Source organism: Ceratotherium simum, unplaced genomic scaffold (genome assembly GCF_057802395.1).
Source record: "Ceratotherium simum simum isolate JZ-2026a unplaced genomic scaffold, ASM5780239v1 HiC_scaffold_43, whole genome shotgun sequence".
Lineage (NCBI taxonomy): Eukaryota > Metazoa > Chordata > Mammalia > Perissodactyla > Rhinocerotidae > Ceratotherium > Ceratotherium simum.
This window is the reverse complement of record NW_028261259.1, coordinates 1,709,575-1,737,055: the sequence shown is the minus strand read 5'-3', so window position 1 is coordinate 1,737,055 and position 27,481 is coordinate 1,709,575. Positions and strand designations below refer to the sequence as shown.

The following is a 27,481-nucleotide window of genomic DNA, read 5'->3' as shown; positions in this document are numbered from 1 at the left end:
TTCATTTTCCTGGCATAATCCTGTACAAACAGATTTTGGGTAATTTCTTTTTCCTGTGTTTAGATTGATCTTTACATAGGTATAAGCATACTGAATATATAATTCTTTTTCATTTACCATATTTAAGCATTTCCCTTGATGTGACACAGTCTTCGTTTGCCTCATTTTTATGACTTCCTAATCTTGCCTATTTTGTTGTCGTATAGGTCGCTTCCAGCTTTTCATGATTATAATAATGCTGCAAATGAACTTGTTTGTCCACGTAGCTTTTTTCTCTGTTAGGTTTATTTCCTTACAATGTTTCCATGTAGAATTATAGACTCAAAGGCAACAAGGATATTTAGGACCCTTATGTCTGACTCTTTTCCAAGAGGATTCTGCCTGTTTCTTCTGCTACCAAGAATGCAAGAGCGTCTATTTTCCCTATCACTCATCAGTACTGGGGGTTATAATTTTTAAGTGAACTTTTCATTCTAGAATAATTTCAGGTTTGCAGAAAAGCTGCAAAGATAATATCAAGATTTCCCTTGAAGCCCTTGCTCAGTGTCCGCCGTTGTTGACCTCTTACATTATAGTGCCACACTCGTCAAACCTAGGAAACCCACAGAGGTGCATCACTGTCGACTAAACTCCAGACTTTATTCAGATTTCACCAGTTTCCTATTACTGCCTCTTTGCTGCTCCAGGACCCAGTCCAGGATTGAGTGTTATAGTTTTAATTTTAAAGAATTTAATGTAATGGGTATAAAATGATATTACATTGTTGTCAGTCTTGTTTTTTGTTTTTTTAAGCCAAGTTTTTAAGGGAATATTTCTAACTATTTTGTTTGATAGGAGAAAGATTGGAAGTTAATTTCCCTCCCAATAAACTTAGTTTATCGGGGCTGGCCCGGTGGCACAAGCGGTTAAGTGCGCGCGCTCCGCTGCAGTGGCCCAGGGTTCGCTGGTTCGGACCCCGGGCGCACACCGACCCACCGCTTGTCAAGCCATGCTGTGGCGGCGTCCCATATAAAGTGGAGGAGGATGGGCATGGACGTTAGCCCAGGGCCAGTCTTCCTCAGCAAAAAGAGGAGGATTGGCAGATGTTAACTCAGGGCCCATCTTCCTCACAAAAGAAAAAAAAAAAACTTACTTTATGAAAGTATTATTCTTGTCACTTGAAAACTAGAAACACACTTCTGTGGTCTTCCTGCCAAAAATGCATAACCAGAAAGTAACCATGAGGAAACATCAGTCAAACACATATTGAGAGACAGTCTACAAAGTAGCCAGCCTATATTCTTAAAAAGATGTCAAGGTCAAGAATGACAAAGACAGACTGAGGAGCTGTTCCAGATTAAAAGAAATTTAAGAGACATGACCCTAGATTGGATCCTGAACCTGGAAAAAAGTTGGCTACAAAGGAGATTATTGGGCCAATTGACAAAATCTGAATGTGAACTGTGGAATGAAAAATAAGATTGTATCAATGTAAAATTTCCTGATTTTAATCATTGAACTCTGCTCATCAAAGAGAATGTCCCTGTGGACATTTGGAAATACATACTGAACTGTTTAGGGGGAGAGAGGGAAGATGTCTGTAACTTACCTTCAAATGGTTCAGGAAAAAATAGTATGCATATACATAAACATACTCACATGCATGTATGTAGAAGGAGAGAGAATGATAAAACAAATGGGGCAAAACATAAACAATTGTTAAATCCAGCTAAAGAGTTTTAGGGAAGTTTCTTGTATGATTCTTGCAACTTTTCTGTAAGTTTGAAGTTATATCAAAATAAAAAGTTACCCCTCTCCCCCTCCAAAAAAGTAGAACTTTTTTCCCTATTGAGTCTCCTAAATAATTTTCTATTTATTCCTATTGGGTCTCAGCAGATCCTCAAATACAAGTTGCCTCTTTTGATCCTTATGGGGGAATAATGCACCAGACTGATTTTTATGCATAATTAAGGGTAATCTTTTTATAACTCCTCATTTATTACATGCCACTAAAATATAATGTTCTCATTAATTAGTGTATTACTAGAGTTTGTTGAGGACCCAGAGTTCCATATTCTAAAAAGTCTGGAATTCTTGGCAAAATGGCACTTAATAACTACTTGGTATCACAGAGAATTGTAACTTCACCTGTTTTTAGGAAGTACCCACTGTTAACAGTGCTTTTTTGAATTGGTCATTGTTTTCAGTTCCTGTGGTTACGGAAGCGTTTACTGTAAGTTAAATCATGGTTTTGTGCTACTTTTGTTGATCGCACTGGTTACCGTTTAGACTGTTGTTGTTTCTCTCCCGTTCTTGGCTCTCTGCATTCTTTGTCCAGTGCAAATGGGCCTGGAGTCTTCTGCCTCTCTTAGTGGGTCAGAGGAGTGTGAGAACTACTGGTTGCAAGGAGTAACTCAAGGCACTTCCTTTGGCCCTCCCAGGTGGCTTTCTCACCTCTGAGACAGGCCTACACCTTTGCTTTATGTCTTGGCCTTTAACAGACCAACAAAGAGGGAGGGACTGCTGTGTGCTCCCTGAGCTGGGTTAGTAATTTCTCTGGTATTGGTTCATCAGCACTCCCTAAATGGGTCTTGAAAGTGGAATATCCAAGGCCTTCCAGGCTCACGAGTCTGGTCGCTGATGTGCCTCAGGTCTTCACTGAATGGCCGCTGTTGTGTGCCTGCTCTGCGTCCTCACGCGCAGCCAGCTGAGGCTCAGGCACAGCAGCACGTCGCTGGAGCCGTCTTCATAAAGAACTATTTGAGAACAGGAAGAGTGAAAGCAGTCGTTACATTAGGGTACTGGTCATAGGTGATTTTTGCCTGTTTTAAAATTTGTCTTTGTTATGATATCAGCTTTTCAATTACAAAAGGAATAGAAGACACATTGTATCACAAATACTGTTCATATTGATAAATCAGAATGTTGATTAATATAATTTTGCTAATTAAACCATATGGTATAATGGAAAACGCTTAGGAATGACGTAATGGCCTCTTTGGATGGTGAAATTGCAATATCCTAGAAGGCAATCTTGACCCAACAATTTTATTTCTAGGAAGCTGTCCCACTCATATTGTCACGTTTGCAGATAGACAGACACTCAAGGATATTGTTGCAGCATGGTTTGCAGTGGTAGGTGGTGGGAAACAAACCAAGGTCCATCAAAATGAGACTGGTTAAATAAATTATGGTGCATCTATAGAACAGGATAATATGCAGCTGTTAAAATTGCAATATAGTCTCTTTGCCAGTCCAACAAGTAAGAAACTTAGAAGTCACCACTCCATCCTAACAAGTAAAAACACAAACAAACCAAAAAATCAGCAACTCTTCTTCAGTCTGTCAGAGAAGTGAGATCATAGGGCAGTCCACTACTCCTAAAATTGGAGGGACTGCCAGGTGCATAGAGAAATCACAACTTACCAGAACAGAGCTGAAACCTCTACAATAACCAGTGCTGAGGGAGAGAAACCGCAACTGTAACTGACAAATTGCTGGAGGCTCAGTGTAAATAGGTTCAAGAGATTAAAAACTCCAGGGGGACTAGTCATAGGGAGACTCCCCTCTTTTGTGAGTTTACAGGTCCTCACAGTGAACATCGGAGAAAAATTCCCTCATAATTCAGGTAGAGGAATGGGGAAAAGGAACTATTTTTGAAATGCACTAGAGCATTCTGTTCTTAGCAGTATCTGCCCTCAGGAGAAGCTATTTAACCAGAGCCTAACTGATCTAGGGGAAGGGAAATACCCAACTCCAGAAGGCCCTAGGCTTCTATGTGGAGAAAAGGAAATAACCAATTCCAGCCCCTTCTAGCCTTGAACCTAAAATTGCTCTAAAAAGATGATGTCTTAAAAATCAATTGACTTAGATGCATGGATTTATTTCTGGACTCTCAGTTCTGTTTCATTCATCTGTATGTCTGTCCTTATACCAGTACAGACTAGAATTACTCTAGTTTTGTAGTAAGTTTTGAAATTGGGAAGTGTGAGTCCTCCAACTTTGCACTTCTTTGGAAGATTTTTTTGGCTATTCTAGGTCCCTTGTATTTCCATATGAATTTTAGTATCAGCTTGTCAATTTCTGCAAAAATGCCAGCTGGGATTTTGATAGAGATAGCTTTGATTCTGTAGATCTGTTTAGGAGTATTGTTGTCTTATCAATATTAAGTCTTACATTGCTTGTACACGGAATGTGTTTCCATTTGTTTAGGTCTTCTTTAATTTCTTTCTTCAATGTTTTATAGTTTTCAGTGTATTTGTCTTGCACTTCTTTGTTAAATTTATTCTGTTGTATTTTATTCTTTTTGATGCTATTGTAAATGGAATTGTTTTCTGATGTCAATTTCAGGTTGTTTATTGCTAATGTATAGAAGTACGTTATTTCTATTTATATGTTGATCTTGTATCCTACAACCTTGCAGAACTTGTTTATTGGCTCTGTTTGTTCCTTGTGGAGTCCTTTATATAAGATCACGTTGTCTTCAAATAGAGATAGATTTACAGTGATGCGTCACTTAAGGATGGGGATATGTTTTGAGGAATGCATTGTTAGGCAAGTTCACTGTTGTGCGAACATCAGAGAGTGTACTTACACAAATCTGGGTGGTGTAGACACACCTAGGCTGTACGGTACTAGTCTTTTGGAACTGCCGTCATATGTGCAGTCCGTCATCGACTGAAACATCATTACTCAGCACGTGACTACTTTTCCTTTGCAGTTTAGATGCCTTTCGTTTCTTTTTCTTGTCATACTTCCTGGCTAGAATCTGCAGTACAGTGTTAAATAGAAGTGATGAGAGCAGACATTCTGGTGTTAATCTGAATCATAGGGAGAGAGCTTTCAATCTTTCACCGTTGACTATGATGTTAGCTGTGGGTTTTTCTTAGATGCATTTTATCAAGTTGAGGGAGTTCCCTTCTATTCCTAGTTTGTTGAGTGTTTTTTGCTTATCATGAACACGTTGGATTTTGTCAAATGCTTTTTCTGTGTCTATGGAGATAATTATTCAGAGGGATTGTCTTTTATTCTATTAATATGGTATATTACATTACTTGATTGTCATATGTTGAACCGACTTTGCATTGCTAGGATAAATCCTCCTTGATCATGGTGTATCATCCCTTTTATATGTTGCTGAATTTGGTTTGCTAGTATTTTATTGAAAATTTTTACATCTATATTCATAAGAAATATTGGTCTGTAATTTTCTTTTCTTGTGACATCTTTGTCTAGTTTCAGTGTTAGGGACTGGCCTCATAGAATGAGTTGAGAAGTATTTCTTCCTCACCTGTTTTTGGAAGAGTTGATGAAGGATTAGTGTTAATTATTCTTTAAATGTCTGGTAGAATTCACCAGTGAAGCCTTCAGTCCTGGACTTTTCTTTAGGGGAAGTTTTTTGATTACTAATTCAATTGCTTAACTTGTTATAAGCCTATTTAGATTTTCTATTTCTTCTTGAGTAGGTTTTGTTAGTGTGTGTCCATCTAAGAGTTTGTCCAATTCATCTAGGTTATCTAATTTGTTGGCATACAATTATTTTTAGTATGCCTTTATAATATTTTTTATATCTGTAAGGTAGGTAACCATTTTCATTTCTGATTTACTTAGTAATTTAAATCTTCTCTCTATTTTTTTTTTTTTGGTCAGTCTAGCTAAAGGTATCTCAATTTGTTGATCTTTTCAAAGAATCAACTTTTGGTTTTGTTGATTTTCTGTATTGCTTTTCTCTTCTCTAATTCATTTATTTCTGCTCTAATCTTTATAATTTTCTTCCTTCTGCTTGCTTTGGATTTAATTTGCTCTTCTTTTTCTAATTTCTTAACATGGAAGTTTAGGTTACTGATTTGAGTTCTTTCTTCTTTTTTGATATAGACACATACAGCTATGAATTTCCCTAGTCTAAGCACTGCTTCTGATAGGTTTTGGTATGTTGTGTTTTCCTTTTCATTCATCTCAAACTATCTTCTAATTTCCCTTGTGAGTTTTTCTTTGACCCATTAGTTATTTAAGAGTGTGTTTTTAAATTCCCACATATTTTTGAATTTGCCAAATTTCCTTCCTTTATTGATTTCTAATTTCATTCTATTGTCAGCAGAGTTCATACTTTCAATCCCTTTAAATTTATTGAGACTTCACTTATGGCCTAACATATAGAATGTTCCATGTGCAGTTGAGAAGAATATGTATTCTGCTATTGGGTGGGTTGAGTCTTCTGTATATGTCTATTGGGTCTCATTGGTTTATAGTTGTTCAAGACCTCTGTTTCCTTATTGATCTTCCATCCAGTTGTTCTATCCATTATTGAATGTGGGGTATTGAAGTCTCCAACTACTATTGTTGAATTGTCTATTTCTCCTTTTAATTCTCTCAGTTTTCGCTTCAGGTATTTTAGGGCTTTGTTGTTAAGATATGTGTAGATATATAGATATAGGTATAGATATCTGTTTCTCATTGTTATAAATTTGTCATAAACTGATCCTTTTATCATTATAAAATGTCCTTTGTCTCAAGTAACAATTTTGTGTCTTAAAGTCTATTTTGTCTGATATTAATATAGCCACTCTAGCTTTCTTTTGGTTACTGTTTGCATAGTATATTTTTTCCGTGAGGCTTTGTTCATATACCCTTTTCTGTCTCTTTGCTTGGAACCTCTTTGTGTCTTTGAATCTAAAATGAGTCTCTTTAGACAGCATATAGTTGGATCATGTTTTTTATCCATTCTACCAGTCTCTTACCTTAATGGTAGTATTTATTCCATTTAAACTTAATGTCATTATCGAAAAAGTAGGATTTGCATTTGCCATTTTGCTCTTTGTTTTCTATATATCTTTTTTTGTTCCTTTAATCCTCCATGCTGCCTTCTTTTGCACTAAATATATATTTTCTGGTATACCATTTTAAATCTCTGTCATTTATTTTGCTGTGGGTACCCTGCTGTCATAATTAATATCTTAGCTTATAATAATCTAGTTTGGATTAATACCAATTTAATTTAAATAGCATACAAAAACTGTGCTCCTATATAGCTCCATTCTTTTCCCACTCCTTTGTGATGTTATTGTAATACAAACTATATCTTTATGTCTTATATGCTACTCATCAACATAGATTTATAATTACTGCTTGATGCACTTGTCTTTTAAATTATATAGGAGAAGAAGAAGAGTTACAAACAAAAAATATATTTATGCTTTGTTTCATATTTCCCACTGTAGTTACCCTTACTAGTGCTATTTATTTCTTACTATGAATGTGAGTTACTGTGTGGTATCCTTTCATTTCAGCCTGAGGGATTCCCTGTAGTATTTCTTGTAGGGCGGGTATGGTAATGACAGATTTTCTCTGTTTTTGTTTAGCAAGGGATACCTCAATTTCTCCTTCATTTTTGAAGGAAAGTTTTGGTAGATATAGAATTCTTGATTGACAGTATTTCTCTTTCAGCACTTTGAGTATGTTATCCTTCTGCCTGCTGGCTTCCATGGTTTCTGATGAAACATCAACTGCTAATCTTATTGAGGATCCCTTATATATGAGGAGTCACTCCTCTGTTTTCACTTTCAAGATTCTCTCTTTTTCTTTGGCTTTCAATAGTTTGATTATGATGTATCTAGGTAAGGATCTCTGAGTTTATCATACTTGGACTTTGTTGAGTTTCTTTAAAGTGTAGATTAATGTTTTTCATCAAATTTGGGAAGTTTTTGCCATTATTTCTTCAGAATTTCTTTCTGCACCTTTTTCTTTCTCTTCTCCTTCTGGGACTTTCATTGTGCCTATGCTGGTATGCTTGATGGTGTCCCACAGATCTCTCTCTGTTCATTTTCCTTCATTCTTTTTTCTTTCTTTTCCTCAGTCTGATAATCTCAATTGACTTATATTCAAGTTTGTTGATACTTTCTTCTGCCTATTTATATCTGCTGCTGAACCCTTCTAGTGAATTTTTTATTCTGGTGATTGTACTTTTCAACTGCAGAATTTCTATTTGGTTCTTTTTTTTTTTAATAATTTCTATCTCTTTATTGATAATCTCTTTTTGGACATTGTTCTCATACTTTCCTTTATTTTTTTAGACATGATTTCCCTTAGTTCTTTGAACTTATTTAAAATAGCTAATTTAAAGCCTTTTTCTAGTAAGTCCAACATCTGGGCTTCCTCAGGGATAATTTCTTTTGACTGCTTTTTTTTTTTTCCTGTGTATGGGCTTTATTTTCTTGTTTTTGTTCATGTCTCATAATTTTTTGTTAAAATTCGGATATTTGAAAATAATAAAATATGACAACTCTGAACATCTGATTCTCTTCCTCTCAGAGTTTGTTGTTGCTGTTTGTTTACTGACTTTCTGGACTAATTATGTAAAGTATTTTTTTGTGATGTGTGGTCACTGAAGGTTCTATTCACTTATTAGTGATCAGCTAATGATTAGACAGAGTTTTTTGAAATGCCTAAAACCAGTAAGTTTCACAGTCTTTGCCAAGGGGCTTTGAGTGTGTCTTCGGGCACACCTTCAGCCCTCATCCAGGCAGTTTACAATTCCACCTTGACCTTTACTAAGTGCTTGCACAGAGCCTCAGGGTAAGCCTGAGGTGAGAGCTTAGGCCCTTCTCAGGACTTTTCCTGAGCGTGCCCAAGGCCTGAGCGTGCAGGTGGCCATCTGGATTTCCAGGAGTATGTTGGAGCTTTTAAAGCCCCCTATGGACATCTTGTTAACCAGCTTTTCCTTTTAAGGTTTTTGGTTAGCCTGTTGTTTGCCCAACTCTTATCTACTGCCCAACTTTTATATACAGCCTTGATGTTAAACAATTGTCTCTGATTTTTTTTTTTTTTTTTTTGTGAGGGAGATCAGCCCTGAGCTAACATCTGATGCCAATCCTCCTCTTTTTTCTGAGGAAGACTGGCCCTGAGCTAACATCCGTGCTCATCTTCCTCCACTTTATATGGGATGCCGCCACAGCATGGCTCGACAAGCAGTGCGTCGGTGCATGCCGGGGATCCGAACCGGCAAACCCTGGGCTGCCGCAGCAGAGTGCGTGCACTTAACCGCCTGTGCCACTGGGCCGGCCCCTGTCTCTGATTATTTTTGACAAATACCCCCAAGGAGAAGGCTCTTTGCACTGTGTGAGCTCCAAGTCAAGTCAAATAAAGACAGTCTTGTGAGTGTAGCCTTCCAGGAAACCACCAGATAAGTCATGTAATGACAGTTCTCTGAGAATGGGGCGTTGAAGGAATTCCATCTCTTTTCCACTCCTTCCAGTAGCTGTTAGACTGCTAGGTTACAGGCTGTGGATTTTCAAAGTTACCGCAGACCTGAAGAGTGGGAAATGAGAATAGGACAAGTTAAAGCACCATAAAGTGTACTGTTCCTACCAAGATTCAGTTGTTTTTCTTGAGTAAATGCTCCCCTGATTGCTGCAAGCCTGTGGTTCATCTCCGGAATTCTAAGTTATTTTCCAGTGTCGAAGATGTTTTCCAGTGTCACTGTTTCTTTTATGAAACATAGAATTTTGAGAGGTTCTTATTCTACCATTTTCTCTGACATCTCTGTTCATTTGTTTTTAACATCAAAGTTGTTTCTTTTATTTTTTGGAATAGAAGAGATGGTATATTTGAAGAGAAGCAACACCTGATTTTGTTTCAGCTGTGTTTATGGCATTTTCTGTCTGAACATTTGGGCCTCAGTTTTTCCATATGCAGAAAAGGGGTGCAAATACGTCTCCCCATCTATTCTGTAGGGCTCTGTGAACTAAATGCTACTGTATATGTGGAGATGCTTTGGTCTCTTTGGAAGAAAAACACTTAAATTCCTCAAGGCTTCAGGGTTGTTACTTCCAGTTCTGCTTCCCACTGTGTGTCCTTGATCAAGCCACTGAACCAATTGCTTCTGTTTCTTTTTCCACCTCTCCCCTCCCCTCTCTCTTTTCAAGGAAGAGACAATGTTCATTCTCCTGATAGACATGCCAGTAAATTTAAATTGCTTTAAATGTATTTAAAATTATTTGAAGATGTTCAGGAAAAACTGTTGTTGTTATTTGAGGTTGACTAGAAATTATGGCTGTTTGCACATATGCAGAATATTTTAATGCCATCTTGAATGTGATTATTGGAGGGTTTTTTATATTACACATAATACCAGAAATAGAGTTTTGAAACCTCTGGTAGTCCTTTGTATGCATCTCTCTCTCTCCCTCTCCCTTTTTTTTTTTTCCATCAGGTACCTTCCTAGCTCCATCAAATCTGAGCATCTCTGAGGAAAGTGGCTAGAACTCACAGCTTTTTTTTTTTGCTTGTGGTAAAATATACATAACATAAAATTTACCATTTTAACCACATTTAAGTGTACAATTCAGTGGCGTTAAGTACATTCACATAGTTGTGCAATGTATGCATTTCTTTTTGAAAAATGTAGATTCCATAGTTCCTTGACAATATTTGCTTTGTGAACCAACACTGTTTTTAAAATTAAAGAGTATGGACTATACCAGTTTTTTGTTCATTCATTTTGTAGGAAGCCGTGAGTTTTATAAACATGGTAGCTGTTGATTTCAGTGGTCATGCTTCCTTTACCTCATTTCATTTCTGAAAACAACCTAAACAACCTAATTGTTCATACACAATACATTTAACTCACGTCTCTTTTGGTGCTGCAGGTTGCAATGCAGGCAGGGATTAACTTGGGGACAGCTGTGTCAAGAGGATTGTATCAACCAGCAACAATCTTTATGGGCCGCCAAATGTCAGCCATCTCAAGCACTGGAGATGTTAGTACAGAGCAGAAATCTCCCCAACCCACGAAGAACTTCAGAACAATTCCTGACCCACGTTCACAGCGACAGACAGCCCAGAGCAGTGATGTGACAGATAGCTATGTAGTCCGCACTAATAGTGACACACAGTGCTTAAATAAGTCTGACAAAATAGATGGAAGCACATCTCTTCAGATTGGTGAGAAAACCCCAGTCACAGCCAGCCCATTGTCTGAGGAGGAACAGACTCATTGCTTGGAGATAGGAAGCAACTCACGTCACGGCAAGAGTAATTTATCTGAAAGCAAAAAGTCTGCTGAACTCCATTCCCTGTTATGGGAAAGATTACGTCCAGGGAGCAGAACCACTGATTTAAAGTGTGACAGTTCCAGCAGATCAGGGGGATCAGAGGGAGAAATACTGACACGGGAACATATTGAAGTCAAGGAAGACAGTGCCAGACTACCAGTCGCTCCGATATCAGTCTCAGAATACTGTGCATCTGAAAGTAAGTGTTCTCAAGAGAAGCATTCTGCTCAGGAAGGTTTCTCAGGTGGGGTGAGAGGCTGAGATTGTTTGCTGATTTTTGTTGGTATTTAGTTTTTCTGGGTGGTAGTGGTCTTATGTAAGAACAAAGTGTACTCTCTAATTTTATCTTTTGTCAAAAAACAAAGTACAGTGGTGACTTTGCCAACAAATTCCAGTCTAATGAATTCTTAAATATGTATGTGGAAATATTCTTACAAGCAAATTCTCTGATTTTTAAACTCGTTATATTTTTAATATATTTAATAAAATATTTTTAATGAGTTTTTAAATACTGTAATTAATCATGGATTGTTTCTACATGTTTTAACTGATGAATAATCCCACTCCGTGAGGTGGCACGTCTTACCTCGCTTCTCCCTGCACTTAGTGATCAGTAGTCTCTTCATATCCCCTCTTACAGATCATCCTCCTCACGGGGACCCCGAGGCACAGAAGCCCTTCAGGAAAATGCAGCAACAGCAGGAAGAGGAAAGTCTGAGCAGCAGCAGTGACCTCACAGTTTCCGTAAGTGAAGATGATCTGATTTTAGAGAGTCCAGAACCACAGCCAAATCCGAGTGACAAGATGAAGGGAGAAGATGGAATAGAGGCCTTAAAATTAATCCACTCTGAGCAAGAAAGAGGTGCCCTATCCACCGAAAAACATAATTGTATTTTGCAAACTCTAAGCTCTCCTGATTCAAAAAAGGAATCCTCCACTAACTCACCAACAAGAGAGTAAGCCATTGAATTTTTTTTTACTATTCTGTTTTTAATTATAGACATTTTTAGAGGTCATTCCACTGGGAATGTATTGTCGAACACTCAGTCATGAATGTGTAAGTTCCTTACTCATAAATAATCTCTTAGCAAAGGTCTAATTTGCTTTCTTTTCTTTTTTTATAAAATAGCTTTAAAAGTCTGAATATCATTGAAATCATGGTGATTTGCAGTTTATAATTATATCCAGACAATCCCTGGTTAATTCATAAGTCATTCCCCCCACCCCTACCCTCCAGCCTTTTAAGCAAACAAATCATTTGAAGCTGTGGTAACACAGAAGGGGACAGACGGTGAAACTCACTAGGAATCCAGCTTTAGAGGCTGGGAACTCTGTATCTAATTAATTTGCTTAATCCTAATATCCCTTGCCATGGTGTCATTTTTGCCATACGATTAAATATGAGTTAATAAGTTCTTCTAAGTGTATATCTAAGCCAGCTTTCCTTTTCTGAATGTGAATATGAGGACACTGGAATCTTTAATGTTAAATAGGAACAACATCAGTGTTATATGTTTTGAGCACTTATTATAATATCCAACTCATGAAAGCTCATGTATAATTTTTTATTATTGATTGGAGGTACTAGGTGGAATTGTGTAGAAAACATGGAAACTGTTGAAAACCAATTCTGCAATGAAAAATAACTCTAATAGCATTAAATCTCTTTTAGGAGTGGAAGGAACCTACGTAACAAACTAAGGTAGATCTCGCCTTTTAAAAATGAGGAAATCAAGGCTAGGGGCATAGGAATGACACGGAGGCCGTTGGGGCAGACCTTCCATACAGCCTGCCTCCCCAACCCACATGCCACCACTAGAATTTTCTGTTACACTGTGATGCCGTCACTCTTTCTTTCCGACAGTCCCAGCAACAGTGGAAAGCCAAGTGGGCATCCTTGTATATGAGGGGATATGTTCTCCTTTAGAGCAGCGTTGCACCTTTAATGGATTGCCTCTTACCATTCATTATCTACTTATGGTGAAAATTTTAATTTATAGTCTGATTGACTTTAAAGTGATGTTCAAGAAATATTTATTAATAGCACATCCAAGTACAAAGTACTTGTACTGTGGATGGAAGAACCAGCATGGTTCCTGTCATTGGGAAATTTGATTTATTAGAGTGGCAAGCCAAATGGATTTTTTTGTGTGTGTGTGAGGAAGATCGGCCCTGAGCTAACATCTGCCAATCCTCCTCTTTTTGCTGAGGAAGACTGGCCCTGGGCTAACATCCATGGCCATCTTCCTCCACTTTATATGGGACGCCGCCACAGCATGGCTTGACAAGTGGTGCGTCAGTGCGCGCCCGGGATCCAAAGCAGCGAACCCCGGGCCGCCGCAGCGGAGCGCACGCACTTAACCGCTTGTGCCACCGGGCTGGCCCCCCAATGGATTTTTCTAGTAAGAATACTTCTCTCATCAAAGAGGTACAGGTATTATATACTACATCATCAGAAACTTTATTACTAGAGATAGAATGTATCTGTTTTGGGTTTCGTATTTGTAGGCTTCTTTTTATAGCAATTCATTGGACAAGTAAGTAGTTTGGTGGATTAACTGGGGGACTAGCGTACTTACCCAGGACTCAGGCTTTTTCTGAGATGAAAAAAGTTGGGTATGTGTATAGAATTAAGAATGTTCTCTCTCTCCTTCTCCTATATGACTGACTTTTTCCTATGATCTTAATGCCAAGTTCCTTAGAATTTTGGGATATAGTTCTCCAAAATTTATTAGAAAATATGGGCATTTGGGGAATTTTTGAATAGTTTGTCCTAATGGAATGGTCCCAGAGTGAAAGATCAGTCAGCAATGGTTGTTTTCTGTCTGTTACCAAATTTGAGCCCATTGATTTTCTGTGGTAAAAGTACTACCCAGGGGCCGGCCCTGTGGCTTAGCGGTTAAGCGCGCGCGCTCCGCTGCTGGCGGCCCAGGTTCGGATCCCAGGCGCACACTGACGCACCGCTTCTCGGGCCGTGCTGAGGCCGTGTCCCACGTACAGCAACTAGAAGGATGTGCATCTATGACATGCAGCTGTCTACTGGGGCTTTGGGGGAAAAAAATAAATAAATAAATAAAAATTAAAAAAAAAAAAAAGTACTACCCAGGAATAGGTTGAAGGTGGTTTAAATGATCCTGGTTAACCTGCTGACGTCCTCACCGCTTTTGAGGCGCTGCGTTCTCTTATTTCCTCTTTAGCATGAACTCTTCTCCTTTGCTCTGAGGGTAATTATTCATCTGAGACTGTAGTGTCATATTTACAGAGCTAATACTATGACCTCAAAGGTTCATTATCTCAGTTTACTTTAGCGTCTGTTGGGGGCCTGGAGAAAAGTCACTTGAATGAATTTTAGTTAACAAAGATCAAGAGATGGGACAAAGGAAGACCCATAGAAGGATCTGAACAGGAAAGCGGAACCTCTGATTTGATGAGAATGATGATAGATACTATGTTTGAGCACATCTATGTGCCAGCTGAGTTGCTGACCTTGAACATAAAACTTGGTCTTAAGCTTCCTGGCAGTGAAGGGGGAAATAGATGTGCGGTATGCAGCGTAGTTTCCATCTGAGGAGAAAAGTGAAATCAAGGCTGACTTTTGGTGGTGTTTTGTCTTGTTTTTTGTTTGTTTTATTTAAAAAAACTTTTTAACAGCTTTATTGAGATATAATTCACGTACCATACAATCCACTCATTTAAAGTGTATAATTCAAGAGTTTTTGGCATATTATTAATATTTAAATGCTGTGTTAAAATATATATAACATAAAATTTGCCATTTTTAAGTGTACAGTTTAGTGACGTTAATTATGTTCATGATATTGTACAACCACCACCACTTTGGTATTTCCAAAACTTTTTTGTCCCCCTTATATATTTGTCCTTTTGGTCTATTTCAATTCACATAACATTTTCAAGATTCATCCATGTTGTAGCAGGTATCAGAACTTCATTCCTTTTTAGGCTAAATAATATTCCAGTATATGGATATACCACATTTTGTTTATCCATTCATCTGTTGATGGACATATGGATTGCTTCTCTGTTTAAAAGCAAAGCATCTTTGAGAAGGTTCATGACCCACTCCCATGGATATTTCCAGATAATTGAAGACCAGCTTGTGCTTCCTGCACAGTTCCTTCATTGCAAGCTATAATTCACATTTCTCACAAGGAAGCATACTAGAATGAAGCTGAGTAAAAGCAATGTTGTTAAAAAGGAGGACCTTGAATCTCATTCTTAAAGAGTAGTTTGCTGCAAACATTGGTACAAAGCTCCATGACCTAAAACACCAGACATTTATTATTTTTCAGGTGCCAGGTGGTTGGCCCAGTGTCATTTGGGGCTACAAGAATTATTTGGCCAGGTGTCCCTCATCGTCCAGTAGAGTAGTCCAAGCTCAGTCACCTGGTGATGGTAGCAGGGTTCCCAGCACAGCAAGAGGGCAAGCCCCAGTGCACAAATGCTTTAAAGTGTCTGCTTGTGTCAGGTTTGCTCATGTCCCATTGGTTAAAGAAAGTCACAGGACCCAGCCTAGAGTCAAGAGGTGAAAAAATATAATCCACCTCTTGATGGGATGAGTGGCAAAGTCACATTGCAAATGATTGCACACAGGAATGGGAAGATTACGGTTGTTTTTTGCAATCCACCACAGTACTTGAGGACAAATTCAAATGAAGATAACCTCAGTGTGAGTCAGAAGGGTCAGGAAAGGTTTTATCCCGGTGTTGATGCAGCATCTTGAAGGCTGTGAAGGCTTGAATAAGAAGGAGCAGGGAAAGGGGTGAATGAGGTCTGGAGGAAGAGTGCAAGAAGGAATGCAGATACAGAGAACACAAAGGGCATGGGAGGGCGGAGCAAAGCGTGTGACTAAGGGCTCATTGAGCAGGGCTTGTTGGAGTAAAGGTTTAAAATGTTGCCTGAGTCATGTTTGAGAAAGACCTTGAATATCAGGGTAAAGAATTTAAAGTTCCTTCCCTGTGTTTTCCAGAACTATTGAAGGTTATTTTAAGAGAAGAGTGGTATGGTGAGTAACTTGATTTAGGAGAATTAATCTGACATCATTAGTTTCATCAGGATTAATTGTATACACTGGTGGGCAGAATTCTGAGATGGCCCCTGAGGTTCCTGCCCCCTGATGTACACTCTGTATAATCCCCTCACTTTGCGTGCGGGCAGGACCGTGAGTTTGAAGGATTTCCTTTCTGTGATTAGGCTATGTTACGTGACAGAGATGAAGAATTTTGCAAACATAATGAAAGTCCCCAAATCAGTTGACTTTGAGGTAATCAAAAAGGAATTGTTCGGAGTGGGCCAGACCTAAACAGATCAACCTTTAAAAGGGACTGGGCACTTACTGAAATCAGATTCAAAGCAGCTGAGATACTCTCCTGTTCACCTGAAGAAGCAAACTTGCCATCTTGTGACGAAGACCACGTGGCAGACGATGGTATGTGCCCTGTGGGAGCTGAGGGCCTCAGTCCTATAGCCACGAGGACCTGAATTCTGCCAACAACCAGTGAACTTGGAAGAGGACCCTGAGCTTTAAATGAGATTGCCTATGAGGAGATGATAAAGATTAAATGAGATCATAAGGGTGAAGCCGTTATCCAATAGGGCTGATCTCTTAAAAGAAGAGGAAGAGACACCAGAGCTTTCTTTCTCTGCCATGTGAGGACACAGTGAGAAGGTGGCCATCTGCAAGTCTCACTAGGAACCAAATCAGCTGACACCTTGATCTTGGACTTCCCTGCCTCTAGAATTGCAAAACATAAATTTTTGTTGTCTAAATCACCCAATTTGTGATATTTTGTTATGGCAACCTGAGCAGACTAATAAACCTGGCTAGAGGTTTATCCATTTTGTTGGGTTTTTTCCCAAAGAACCAGCTTTTTGTTTTTTGATTTTCTTTATTGTTTGCCTATTTTCAATTTCATTGATTTCTGCTCTAAGTTTTATTACTTCTTTTCTTCTGCTCACTTTGAATTTAATTTGCTCTTCTCTTTTCTAGTTTCCTAAGGTGGGAGCTTAGATTATTGACTTTTAGAGCTTTCTTCTTTTCTGATGTGTGCATTCAGTGCTATCAATTTCCCTGGAAGCGCTGCTTTCACTGCGTCCCACAAATTTTGATAAGTTGTATTTTCATTTTCGTTCAGTTCAAAATATTTTTAAGTTTCTTTTGAGACTTCCTCTTTTACCCATGTGTTTAGGAGTGTGTTGTGTAATCTCCAAATATTTTGAGATTTCCTAGCTATATTGCTGTTATTGATCTCAGTTTAATTCTGTTGTGGTCTGAGAACATACTTTCTGTGACTTCTGTTCTTGTAACTTTGTTGAGGTGTGTTTTATGGCCCAGAATGTGGTTTGTCTTAGCAAACGTTCCATGTGACCGTGTGTATTTTGCCGTTGTTGGATGAAGTAGCTTATAAATGTCGCTTAGATCCAATTTAATGGTGCTGTTGAGCTGAGCTGTGTCCTTGCTGCTTTTTACCTGCTGGGAATGTTAGTCACCGACAGAGGTGACTAAACATTCAACTAGAATAGCGGCTTTATCTGTTTCTCCTTGCAGTTCTATCACTTTTTGCCTGTGCATTTCAATGCTCTGTTCTTAGGTGCATACACTTTAAGGATTTTTGTGATATTGCTAGGTGTAGATTTTTTGGGTAATTATCCTACTTGGTGTTCTCTGAGCTTCCTGGATCTGTAGTTTGGTGGTATATGTTGTTAACTTTGGAAAATTCTTAGCCATTATTACTTTAAATATTCCTTCTGCTCCTTTCTCTCTTTCTCCTCCTTCCGGTATTCCCATTACTTGTATGTTACACCCTTTGTAATTATCCTACAATTCTTGGATGTTCTGTCCCATTTTTTTTTCCTTCTTCCTTCTCTTTGCATTTCAGTTTGGGAAATTTGTACTGACATATCCTCAAGCTCACTGATTCTTTCCTCAGCTATGTCCAGTCTATTGGTGAGCCCCTCATAGATGGTCTGTTTTGAGTTTGATGTTTAGTTTTTTGGTTTTGAAATTATGTAGACCATTTAAAATTAATTATTTTTTATAAACCCCTGTATTAAAGAACCAAACTGTTCTCTCTTCTAGTTATAGTACCTTAGTTGAAAATCCCATTCTATAATTCCATTTTGAGTCAACCAAAATTTCCTGAATACCTAGTAGGCCCAAAGCTCTGTACTGTGAGGTATGGGGGTTGTAGCAATCTGAAATATGGCTGCAAATTCTTCAACACTCCTCTTATTAAAAGATGGGATCTCTCTCCCCTTCCCTTGAATGTGGATGGGCTTATGACTGCTTCAACCGAATAGAGCATGGTAGAATTGATCCTCTATGACTTCCAAAGTTGAGTTATAAAAGGCCATGCAGTTGCCACTCTTTTTGCTGGAACATGTGTTCTTGGAACCCTGAACCACCATGTAAGATGTCTGTCTGACTATTCTGAGACTGCCGTGGTAAAGAAATTATGTGTAGGTGCTCTAGACTGTGGTCCCAGCTGTGCCCATCCTTGCAACTATCCCCTCCAAAGTACCAGACATGTAGGCGAAGCCTTCTTGGACCCTCTACCAAGTGCATCCACCAGCTGATATCACTGAATAACCTCTCTCAATAATACCTAAAACAGAAGAATCCACTCAGCCAAGCCCTGACTGATTTTCTGATCCACAAAGTCATTAGATATAATAAAATGGTGATGGTTTTTTTTTTTTTTTATTGTTTTGTGTGTGTGTGTGTGTAAGGAAGATCAGCCCTGAGCTAACATCCATGCCAATCCTTCTGTTTTTGCTGAGGAAGACTGGCCCTGAGCTAACATGCATGCCCATCTTCCTCTGCTTTATATGGGATGCTGCCACAGCATGGCCTGACAAGCGGTGCGTGGTGCGCGCCCGGGATCCAAACCCAGGCTGCCAGCAGCAGAGAGTGCACGCTTAACCACTACACCATGGGGCCGGCCCCAAAATGGTTGTTGTTTTAAGCTACAAAGCTTTGGGGTAGTTTGTTACGAGTCTATAGATAGCTAGTATAGATAGGACTTTGTTCATTTAACATTAAATATTTACTGAGTGCCTACTCTGTCCCAGGCACTACTCTTGCTCTTATGGTATTTATGATCATGCGTGTGGAGGGGAGGAAGAAAACACAAACCAATAAACAATCTGTGTGAAAATATTATGACAAAGAACGAGCGGGTTAAGTGGATAGAGAATGCATAGATGCAATTTAGTGTAGGATACTCAGGGAAAGTCTCTGTGGTGATTTGACATTTGAGAGGACATCTAAAGTGAGTGAGAGTAAGCCACATTAAATTGTACCCATGCCTTCTCTGTCTATTTAACCTGCTTTATTCTTTGTTACCTTAATTTTCACCCTGGTATATTTGTTTGTTTATCAATTTTGTTCCATTTCTCTCCTTCAATATCTTGGAGATGAGTGGGATATATCTTGAGGAAGAGAATACCATGCAGCAGGAACAGCAAGTACAGAGGCCCTCTAGTGGGAGCATACGTGGTGTTTCTAGGAACAGCAAAGAAGCCAGTGCAGCTGGACCACAACAGGTGAGTGAGGAAGGTAGGAGATGGAGTGAGAGAAATATCAATGGGCCACATCACAAAGGGTCTTGTAGGCTGTAGGAAGAACTTTGGATTGTGCTTCAAGGGAGGTGAAGAACCACTCTGGCTGCTTAATGGAAAATGAACTGTAGGGGACAGGGTGGGAGCAAGGAGACCTGTTTAGAGAATATTACAGTAATCTAGGGAGTAGGTGGTGGTGCCTTGGGCCAGGGTGGCAGCAGTGAGAAGTGTCAAATTCTGTATATACATATATCTTTTGTGTTTAAAAAAAAATACAGGGCCGGCCCCGCGGCTTAGCGGTTAAGTGCGCGCGCTCCGCTGCTGGCAGCCCAGGTTCAGATCCCGGGCGCGCCGACGCACCGCTTCTCCAGCCATGCTGAGGCCGCGTCCCACGTACAGCAACTAGAAGGATGTGCAACTATGACATACAACTATCTACTGGGGCTTTGGCGGGAAAAAAAAAAGGAGGAGGATTGGCAATAGATGTTAGCTCAGAGCCGGTCTTCCTCAGCAAAAAGAGGAGGATTAGCGTGGATGTTAGCTCAGGGTTGATCTTCCTCACAAAAAAATAAAAAATAAATAAACAAATAAAAAGTTATCACCATACCCAAAGTCATCTAGGCTTTCTCCCATGTTATCTTCTAGGAGTTTTATGGTTTTATATTTTACATTTAGGTCTGTGATCCATTTTGAGTTAATTTTTGTGAAGGGTATAAGATCTGTGTCTAGATTCATTTTTGTTCATGTGGATATCCCGTTCCAGCACCATTTATTGAAAAGTTAACATTTTTACATGTACAGTACAATACTGTTAACTGTAAGCACACTGTCGTATACCATATCCCTAGAACTTTTTCATCTTGAATGACTGAAACTTCATACTCATTGAACAGTAAATCCTCATTTCCCTCTTCCCCCAGCCCCTGGCAACCACCATTCTACTTTCTACTTCTGTGAATTTGACTACTTCAGATATCTCATATAAGTGGAACCAACCAGTGTTTGTCCTTCTGTGACTGACTTATTTCGTGTAGCATGATGTCCTCAAGGTTCATCCATGTTGTAGCATCTGACAGGATTTCCTTCTTTTTATGGCTAAATAATATTCCATTGCATTTGTATACTACATTTTCTTTATCCATTCATCTGTCGATGACATTTAGTTTGTTTCCCCCTCTTGGCTATTGTGAATAATGCTGCAGTGAACATGGGAGTGCGGCTATGTCTCTGAGATCCTGATTTCAGTTCTTTTGGATAAATACCCAGAGCGAGATTGCTGGATCATATGGTAGTTCTATTTTTAATTTTTTGAGGAACTTCCATGCTGTTTTCCATAGCTGCAACATTTTAAACTCCCACTAATAGTGCACAGGGTACCAGTTTTTCCACATCCTCAACAATACTTGTTCTTTTCTTTTCTTTCTTTTTTTTTAATAATGGCCATCCTAACAAGTATGAAGTGATATCTCATTGTGGTTTTGATTTGCATTTCCCCAATGATAAGTAATGTTAAGCATCTTTTCATATACCTGTTGGCCATTTATATATCGTCTTTTGAGAAATATCTATTCAAATCCTTTCTCCATTTTTTAATCAGGTTATTTGGTTTTTTGCACTTGAGTTGTTAGAGTTCCTTTTGTATTTTGGATGTTAATCTCTTATCAGATATATGGTTTGCAGATATTTTTCCCATTCTGTAGGTTGCCTTTTCACTCTGTTGATTGTTTCCTTTGCTGTGTAGAAATTTTCTAGTTTGATGTAGGCCCACTTATCTATTTTTGCTTTTGTTGCCTGTGCTTTTGATGTCATATTTAAGAAATCATTGCTAAGACCAATGTCAGGCAGCTTTTCCCCTATGTTTTCTTCTAGGAGTTTTACAGTGTCAGGTCTTACGTTTAAGTTGATTTTTAAGTCTATTTTGAGTTGATTTTTGTGTATAGTGTAAGATAAGGGTCCAGTTTTATTCTTTTGCACGTGAATAACAGCACCATTTGTTGAAGAGACTATCTTTTCCCCATTGTGCCTCCTTGATGCCCTTGTCAAAGATCAGTTGACGATATATATGTGGATTTATTTCTGGGTTTCTATTCTGTTCCATTTGTCTGTGTGTCTGTGTTTATGCCAGTACCATACTGTTTTGATTATTGTAGCTTTGTAATATGTTTTGCAATCAATAGATGTGACTCCTCCAGCTTTGTTCATTTTCTCCATGTTATTTTGGCTATTCAGAGTCCTTTGTGGTTCCATATGAATTTTAGGATTGGTTTTTCTATTTCTGTGAAAAATGCCATTGGGATTTTGATAGGGATTGCATTGAATGTGTAGCTCACTTTGGATAGTGTGAACATTTTAACAATATTAAATCTTCCAGTCCATGAATATGAGATATCTTTCCATTTGTCAGTGTCGTCTTTAATTTCTTTCAGCTATGTTTTGTAGTTTTTAATGTACAAGTCTTTTGCCTCCTTGGTTAAATTTATTCCTGAGTATTTTATTCTTTTTGATACTATTGTAAATGGGATTGTTTTCTTTGGATTGTTATATAGAAATGCAACTGATTTTTGTATGTTGATTCTGTATCCTGCAACTTTACTGAATCATCAGAGTATAAATGCACTTTAAAGCCGTGGACCCTGAGAAGAACATTAGGCAATGAGTGTGAATAGGAAAGCAGCCCAAGGCCTGGCTCCACATTCAAGGTCAGGAAAATGAGAAGGAAACAGCAAAGGAGTTTGAGGCGAAGCTGCAGGGAAGAATCAAGAGAACCGAGAAGAAGTTGTGCTGCAGATGCCAAGTGGAGTATTTCAAGTGAGGTTTAGAAGGATTAAATAACCTTAGAGGTGCAGCTAGCATTCGAACTGACAGCTGGATGCCAGAATTCGTGCTCTTAATTTCTGTGCTCTACCATGCAAATCACAATCATAATGGTGATATACCCTTCAATAGCACCCACTCTGTGCCAGGCACTGTTGTGAAGAGCTTTGTTTATAATAATCCATTTATTCCTATCATCATTACCCTTTTACAAAGGAGAAAACTGAGACACAGAGAAGTTATGTTCAAAGTCACAAAGTGGCTCAGTGTACTTTGAGCTCGGCCGTCTGGGTCCAGAGTCTGTATTCTTAACTGATACCCTGGGCTGGTTCCCAGTAACTCTCTACTGCCTAAAAAACTGGAATATCAGAGATAATATTTCATTAGGTTGAATAAGGAAGCTCCAGAAGCAAATTAGATTATTTAATTAGGAAAGAAAAGAAAACTAAGCGGTGGCAATTTGAGCTTTTGCTCTGTCCGTATTGATTTTTGTGCCTTCCAGCCTCAAATAAGCTGATGAAGTGCTATCTGCCTTTCTTCAAGCCTGAACAAAGTACTTGCAAAGTTGCTTTGTTCTTTCTCCCCTTGGAGTATGGCTGAAAGCAAAATGTAATGCTGCCTTTTAAACTAAATAAATGAAAGCCTTGGTTTCTCAGGGTCATAAAAATGTGATCACATGAAGTGAATCTCCTCTAGTGATTTTAATTTAGCCCCTCTTCAAAGTTAAATATGGGAAGGAAGTTCTTGCATCTGAAATTCTTGCATAAAACTGTGTTTCTTGTAGAATTTACCCGCAAGTCACTCTAAGCGGAGCTGGAAGCATGTTTATCGATTGAGTGTTCCTTCAGATGTGATGATGCCTTCAGGTGTCTGCTGTCACTTGCTTTTTTTTTTTTTTTTTTTTAAGATTTTATTTATTCATGTTTTTCCCCCCAAAGCCCCAGTAGATAGTTGTATGTCGTAGGTTCACATCCTTCTAGTTGCTGTACGTGGGACTCGGCCTCGCGTTGGACGGAGAAGTGGTGTCTTGGGGCGTGCCCGGGATCCGAACCTGGGCCGCCAGCATCAGAGCGCACGCACTTAACCGCCAAGCCACGGAGCCGGCCCTGTCACTTGCTTTTTTTCTTCACCACTGTCTCTTGTTTTTCCTGGACCTGACCTCTGCCCCTCAACAAGTGGCCCCCTGAGCTTTTTCTTGCTGCCCCACAAATGATCGCTTTTGTTCCCAAAGTAAGGTTGTGCATTACACTTTTGAAAAGATAACCTGGTGCCAGCAGGTGGGGCTGTCAGTGTATCCCCTTCCTATTCTGCCTGGCACTTCATTCCCCAGTCTTGCCTGTGCCTCTCCTGTTAGCTCACCTACTTTGATCTGAAAAATCTAAGACTTTCCTTATCTTTATTTTGGTTTAAATTTTTAAAAGTCCAGAACCAGGCTTCCAAGAGGGCAGTAGTCCTCAGACCAGATGGTCAGCAAAATAGGCATTAATTGTCACTCAGTGTCTGTATGGGAGATGTTAAAAGAAGTCTCCATTGACCGACCTGAACCTGGTTCCCCAGCCTTTCCCACCCTTCTCACCATAGGCTTCTGGCCTCAGTCAGAAGAGGTGGGTGACCTAGAGCAAAGGCAGGAGTCGGGGATACTGAGAACACTTGCAAAGGTTAAAACCAGAAGAACTTTTAACATTTCTTGCAAGACAGGTGCACTGATGAAAATTCTCTCAATTTTTGTCTACTTTTTCCATTTCTTAAATTCTTATATGTATATTGATGTTTTCATTCATCTTGAGTCAATTTTGAAAATGTAGAGTGTACTAGAAAAATTTTCTAGTTTCTTAATACTTTTTTAAGTTTTCAAATTTGGGCAGCTTTTATATTTTACAATTTTTTTTCTTTTTTTCCTTTTTTTTTTTCTGAGGAAGATCATCCCTGAGCTAACATCTGTTGCCAGTCTTCCTGTATTTTGGGTGTGGGTCACCACCACAGCATGGCTGCCGACAAGTGGTGTAGGTCCACGCCCGGGAACTGAACCTGGGCCGCCAAAGCAGAGCATGCCAAACTTAACCACTAGGGCACGGGGCTGGACCCTGTATTTTAGAATTTTTACCGTGTCAATAATTACGTTTCTTTTTCATTCATAATTTTATGTCTGCCCAACTTTTTTCATCAATCAATCCTGCATGAGATTTGTCTATTTTATTAATTTCTCCAAATAATCAGATTTCATCCCATCTGTTGCTTTTTAAAAATCTCGTTTGTTTCTGTTATTATCTTTATTATTCCCTTTTTACTTTGCTTGGTTTTACCAGGTGGTTTTTTTCTAACTGAGTTGAATGCCTAATTTTCAATCTTTCCCATTTTAGAACATATACTTTTGAGGCTTTAAATTTCCATGTAAGTACTGCTTGACTTGCACCCCACTGGTTTTGACAAATAATGCTATCACTCCCATTCAGTTTTAAGTATTTTAATTTAATTATCTAAATGTTTATAATTATTATATCTTTTTCTTTGACATAGGTATTATGTAAAATGATTTTTGGTTGTTTCTAAACATATTAGGGGAAAAGAGGATTCTCTTTGCATTATAGATTTCCAATTTTATCACATCGTTGGCAGAAAATGTGTTCTGAACAACATCTGTCCTTTGGTCTTTGTTGATTGGCCATAGTAATGGCCAATTTTTATAAATGCCCATAATGTTTGAAAACATGTATATTCACTCTTCATTGGGTAGGGTTCTGTATGTTTCCGTTAGCTCGAGCTTAATAATTACATGATTCTAATCACCTATATATTTACTAATTTTTGTTTCATCTATAAGTTTCTGACCTTTCAAAATCTATTGTTAATTAATATTTTTACTTTCTTTCCAGACAGTATAAGTACCTTAGAGACTGTATCTCCATTTCTTCCCCATGGGTCTGCTTCTGTTTTCTTTTCTTTCTCTCGCTTTTTAATCACTCTTGTCTTGTTTTTCTCAAATCTCTGGCAATTTTTGAATGGATATTGTGTAGGAGCATTTTGGGAGTGATTTGAGGACAAGGAAGTTTTCCTCCTCTAAAGAGGATTTGCATTTGCTTCTGGCAGGCGCCTGGGGCAGAAGTGATCCTGGGTCCCTTTCATCCAGGTTGAAGAATTGAGACAGTGTGAGGCCAAGCCTTGGTCCCTTTGAGGGCCAGACTCCGTTTCACCGTTATCCACAGGAAGCAGCCCTTTGAAGTTCCAGTTCAAAGTGTGGGAGATTTATTAGGGTTCCCCTTCGTTGGTAGACCTGGACTTCAGTTTTTATTCTCCCACTCTGTGGGATTGCCTGAAGCTCCACTCAGCTTCTCAGACTCTCAGCTGCCTTTTCTGGAATTGGCACATGCCCTTCAAAGAAAAATTGCCCCAGATGTTAGGCTTATCTCTCTGAATTTCCTTTTTTTCTAGGTTTTGATCCTGTAATTCATCACTGCCTTATCTCTCTAAGCTATCGAAGAGATATTTTTTATACTTTTTTTTGTTCTTAGTGCAAGGATTGGCCTGCATTACCTAAGATGCCTTTACAAGAAGCAGAAGTCCTTGTCATGTGCTCTTTTTAAAATGAATTTTATTATTGAAGTATAGCCTACATACTAGTGAACAAATCATGAGTGTACTGCTCCATTAATTATCACAGAGTGAACACAGCTGGTAACCCCCACCCAGTCAAGAAATAGTATCAGCACCCTGAAGCCTACCTTGTGTCTCTTCCTCCCTTCTCCCTCATAGTCACTTCCACTTGGCTGCTGCTTCCTTTCTGAAGGCCGGGGAAACCAGATATCGTTTGGCCACTTTCAGTTTTAGTTATGAAATGCATAGCTTTGACAAAGTCATTTCTAATTTAGTTTGTCTTTTACCTTTTAAATCTATTGGTGGAACAGTTTTCTCCCCTTCCATTTCATCTTTCTTTCCTTGTGATGAGCCCTCCCAAGTCTTTTAACAATTTGTCCTTTTAGATTATACACAGTACTTTCTTATTTTATTATGTGTGGTTACTAGAAAGCCTTCCAAACTCATAACCGTCTGCTGACGTGGAGAATATGTGATTTCAGAATATTATGTTTTGTACACATTTATGAAAAAGTATCCAGAATATGAACCTGTTCCCTTTTATTTCTCCTGTCAGGCTAGCCCTGTCCCTAATTCCCTTTCTTTAACTAGAGATGATCACAAGAAACAAATCAGGAACTTACTGATTTGTTTGGAATGTTCTCTTTCTCTTTCCCTGCTCTAGACCACAGGAAGACTGGCAGAGCCATGACCTTTTGTGATTATAGTCTTGGATCTCCTTTTGACCAGTATCATCTTTTGACTAATTAAATTTGACTTCAAAGTTCTAGTTTACTATCTTCATCAGATTGATTTTTTCAGCTAAAGCACCTGGTACGGTGGCTGGCACATGTTGGCATTTGATAGTTAATGGTAATCTGATAGTGTGGTTCTGGAAGTCAAGATGCAGGGACATACATGACATATAAAGGGAATGGCCAACCTCTTTTTTTTTTTTTTAAGTCAGAAATGAACTTGGCTTCTGTCTCTCCTACTCTGACTCTTAGCAATTTGATAAATTTAATTTCTAGCATCAAAGAATCAGAATCCTGACAAAATGGACAGTTTGTTTTATTTAGCCCTTTTCACTGAGAAGCGTTGGGTATGAGGCCCTGTAAGTAGAGCTTGTGCTTAGCATCAGTACATGAGGTCACCAGCGAGGCTCCAGAACTCTGCGAGTTCAACCAGGAAATCATCATCCAATTGGGTGTGATCAGAAGTTTTCCTAAAAGCTGAGATACCTTCCAGAAACAAGATAATCAGGGCGGAAAGTTGATCATAAAGGAAAATCGTAGACCAGGGAGCTGTGAGAGGCTCTCTGAAGCAAGGATGTGTGAGCAGCAGGAAAAGGGTCAGCCTGCAGCTGGGGAAAGGGAAGGCGAGAGGCAGAATCGAGCAGTTATGTACTGGGTAGTACTGTTCTGCGGAGAAGGGCGCTGAGTCCGGGGTGGACAGCTTGGGAAATGTCCCCTGGAGTGGGACAGTGGTGTTTT

At 38.9% G+C, this 27,481-nt stretch overlaps 1 protein-coding gene across 4 annotated transcripts in view; it reads left to right on the top strand.

Moving 5' to 3' along the window:
• The window catches only part of LOC147911353 (centrosomal protein kizuna-like), a 98,672-nt gene that overhangs the window by 22,311 nt on the left and 48,880 nt on the right, over positions 1-27,481 (top strand). For all 4 annotated transcript variants that reach the window (XM_087428043.1, XM_087428044.1, XM_087428042.1 and 1 more), the window contains exons 11-12: positions 10,623-11,271; positions 11,668-11,983. In XM_087428043.1, the coding sequence (XP_087284169.1) occupies positions 10,623-11,271; positions 11,668-11,983 (965 nt within the window). The remainder of the gene's footprint in view (positions 1-10,622; positions 11,272-11,667; positions 11,984-27,481) is intronic.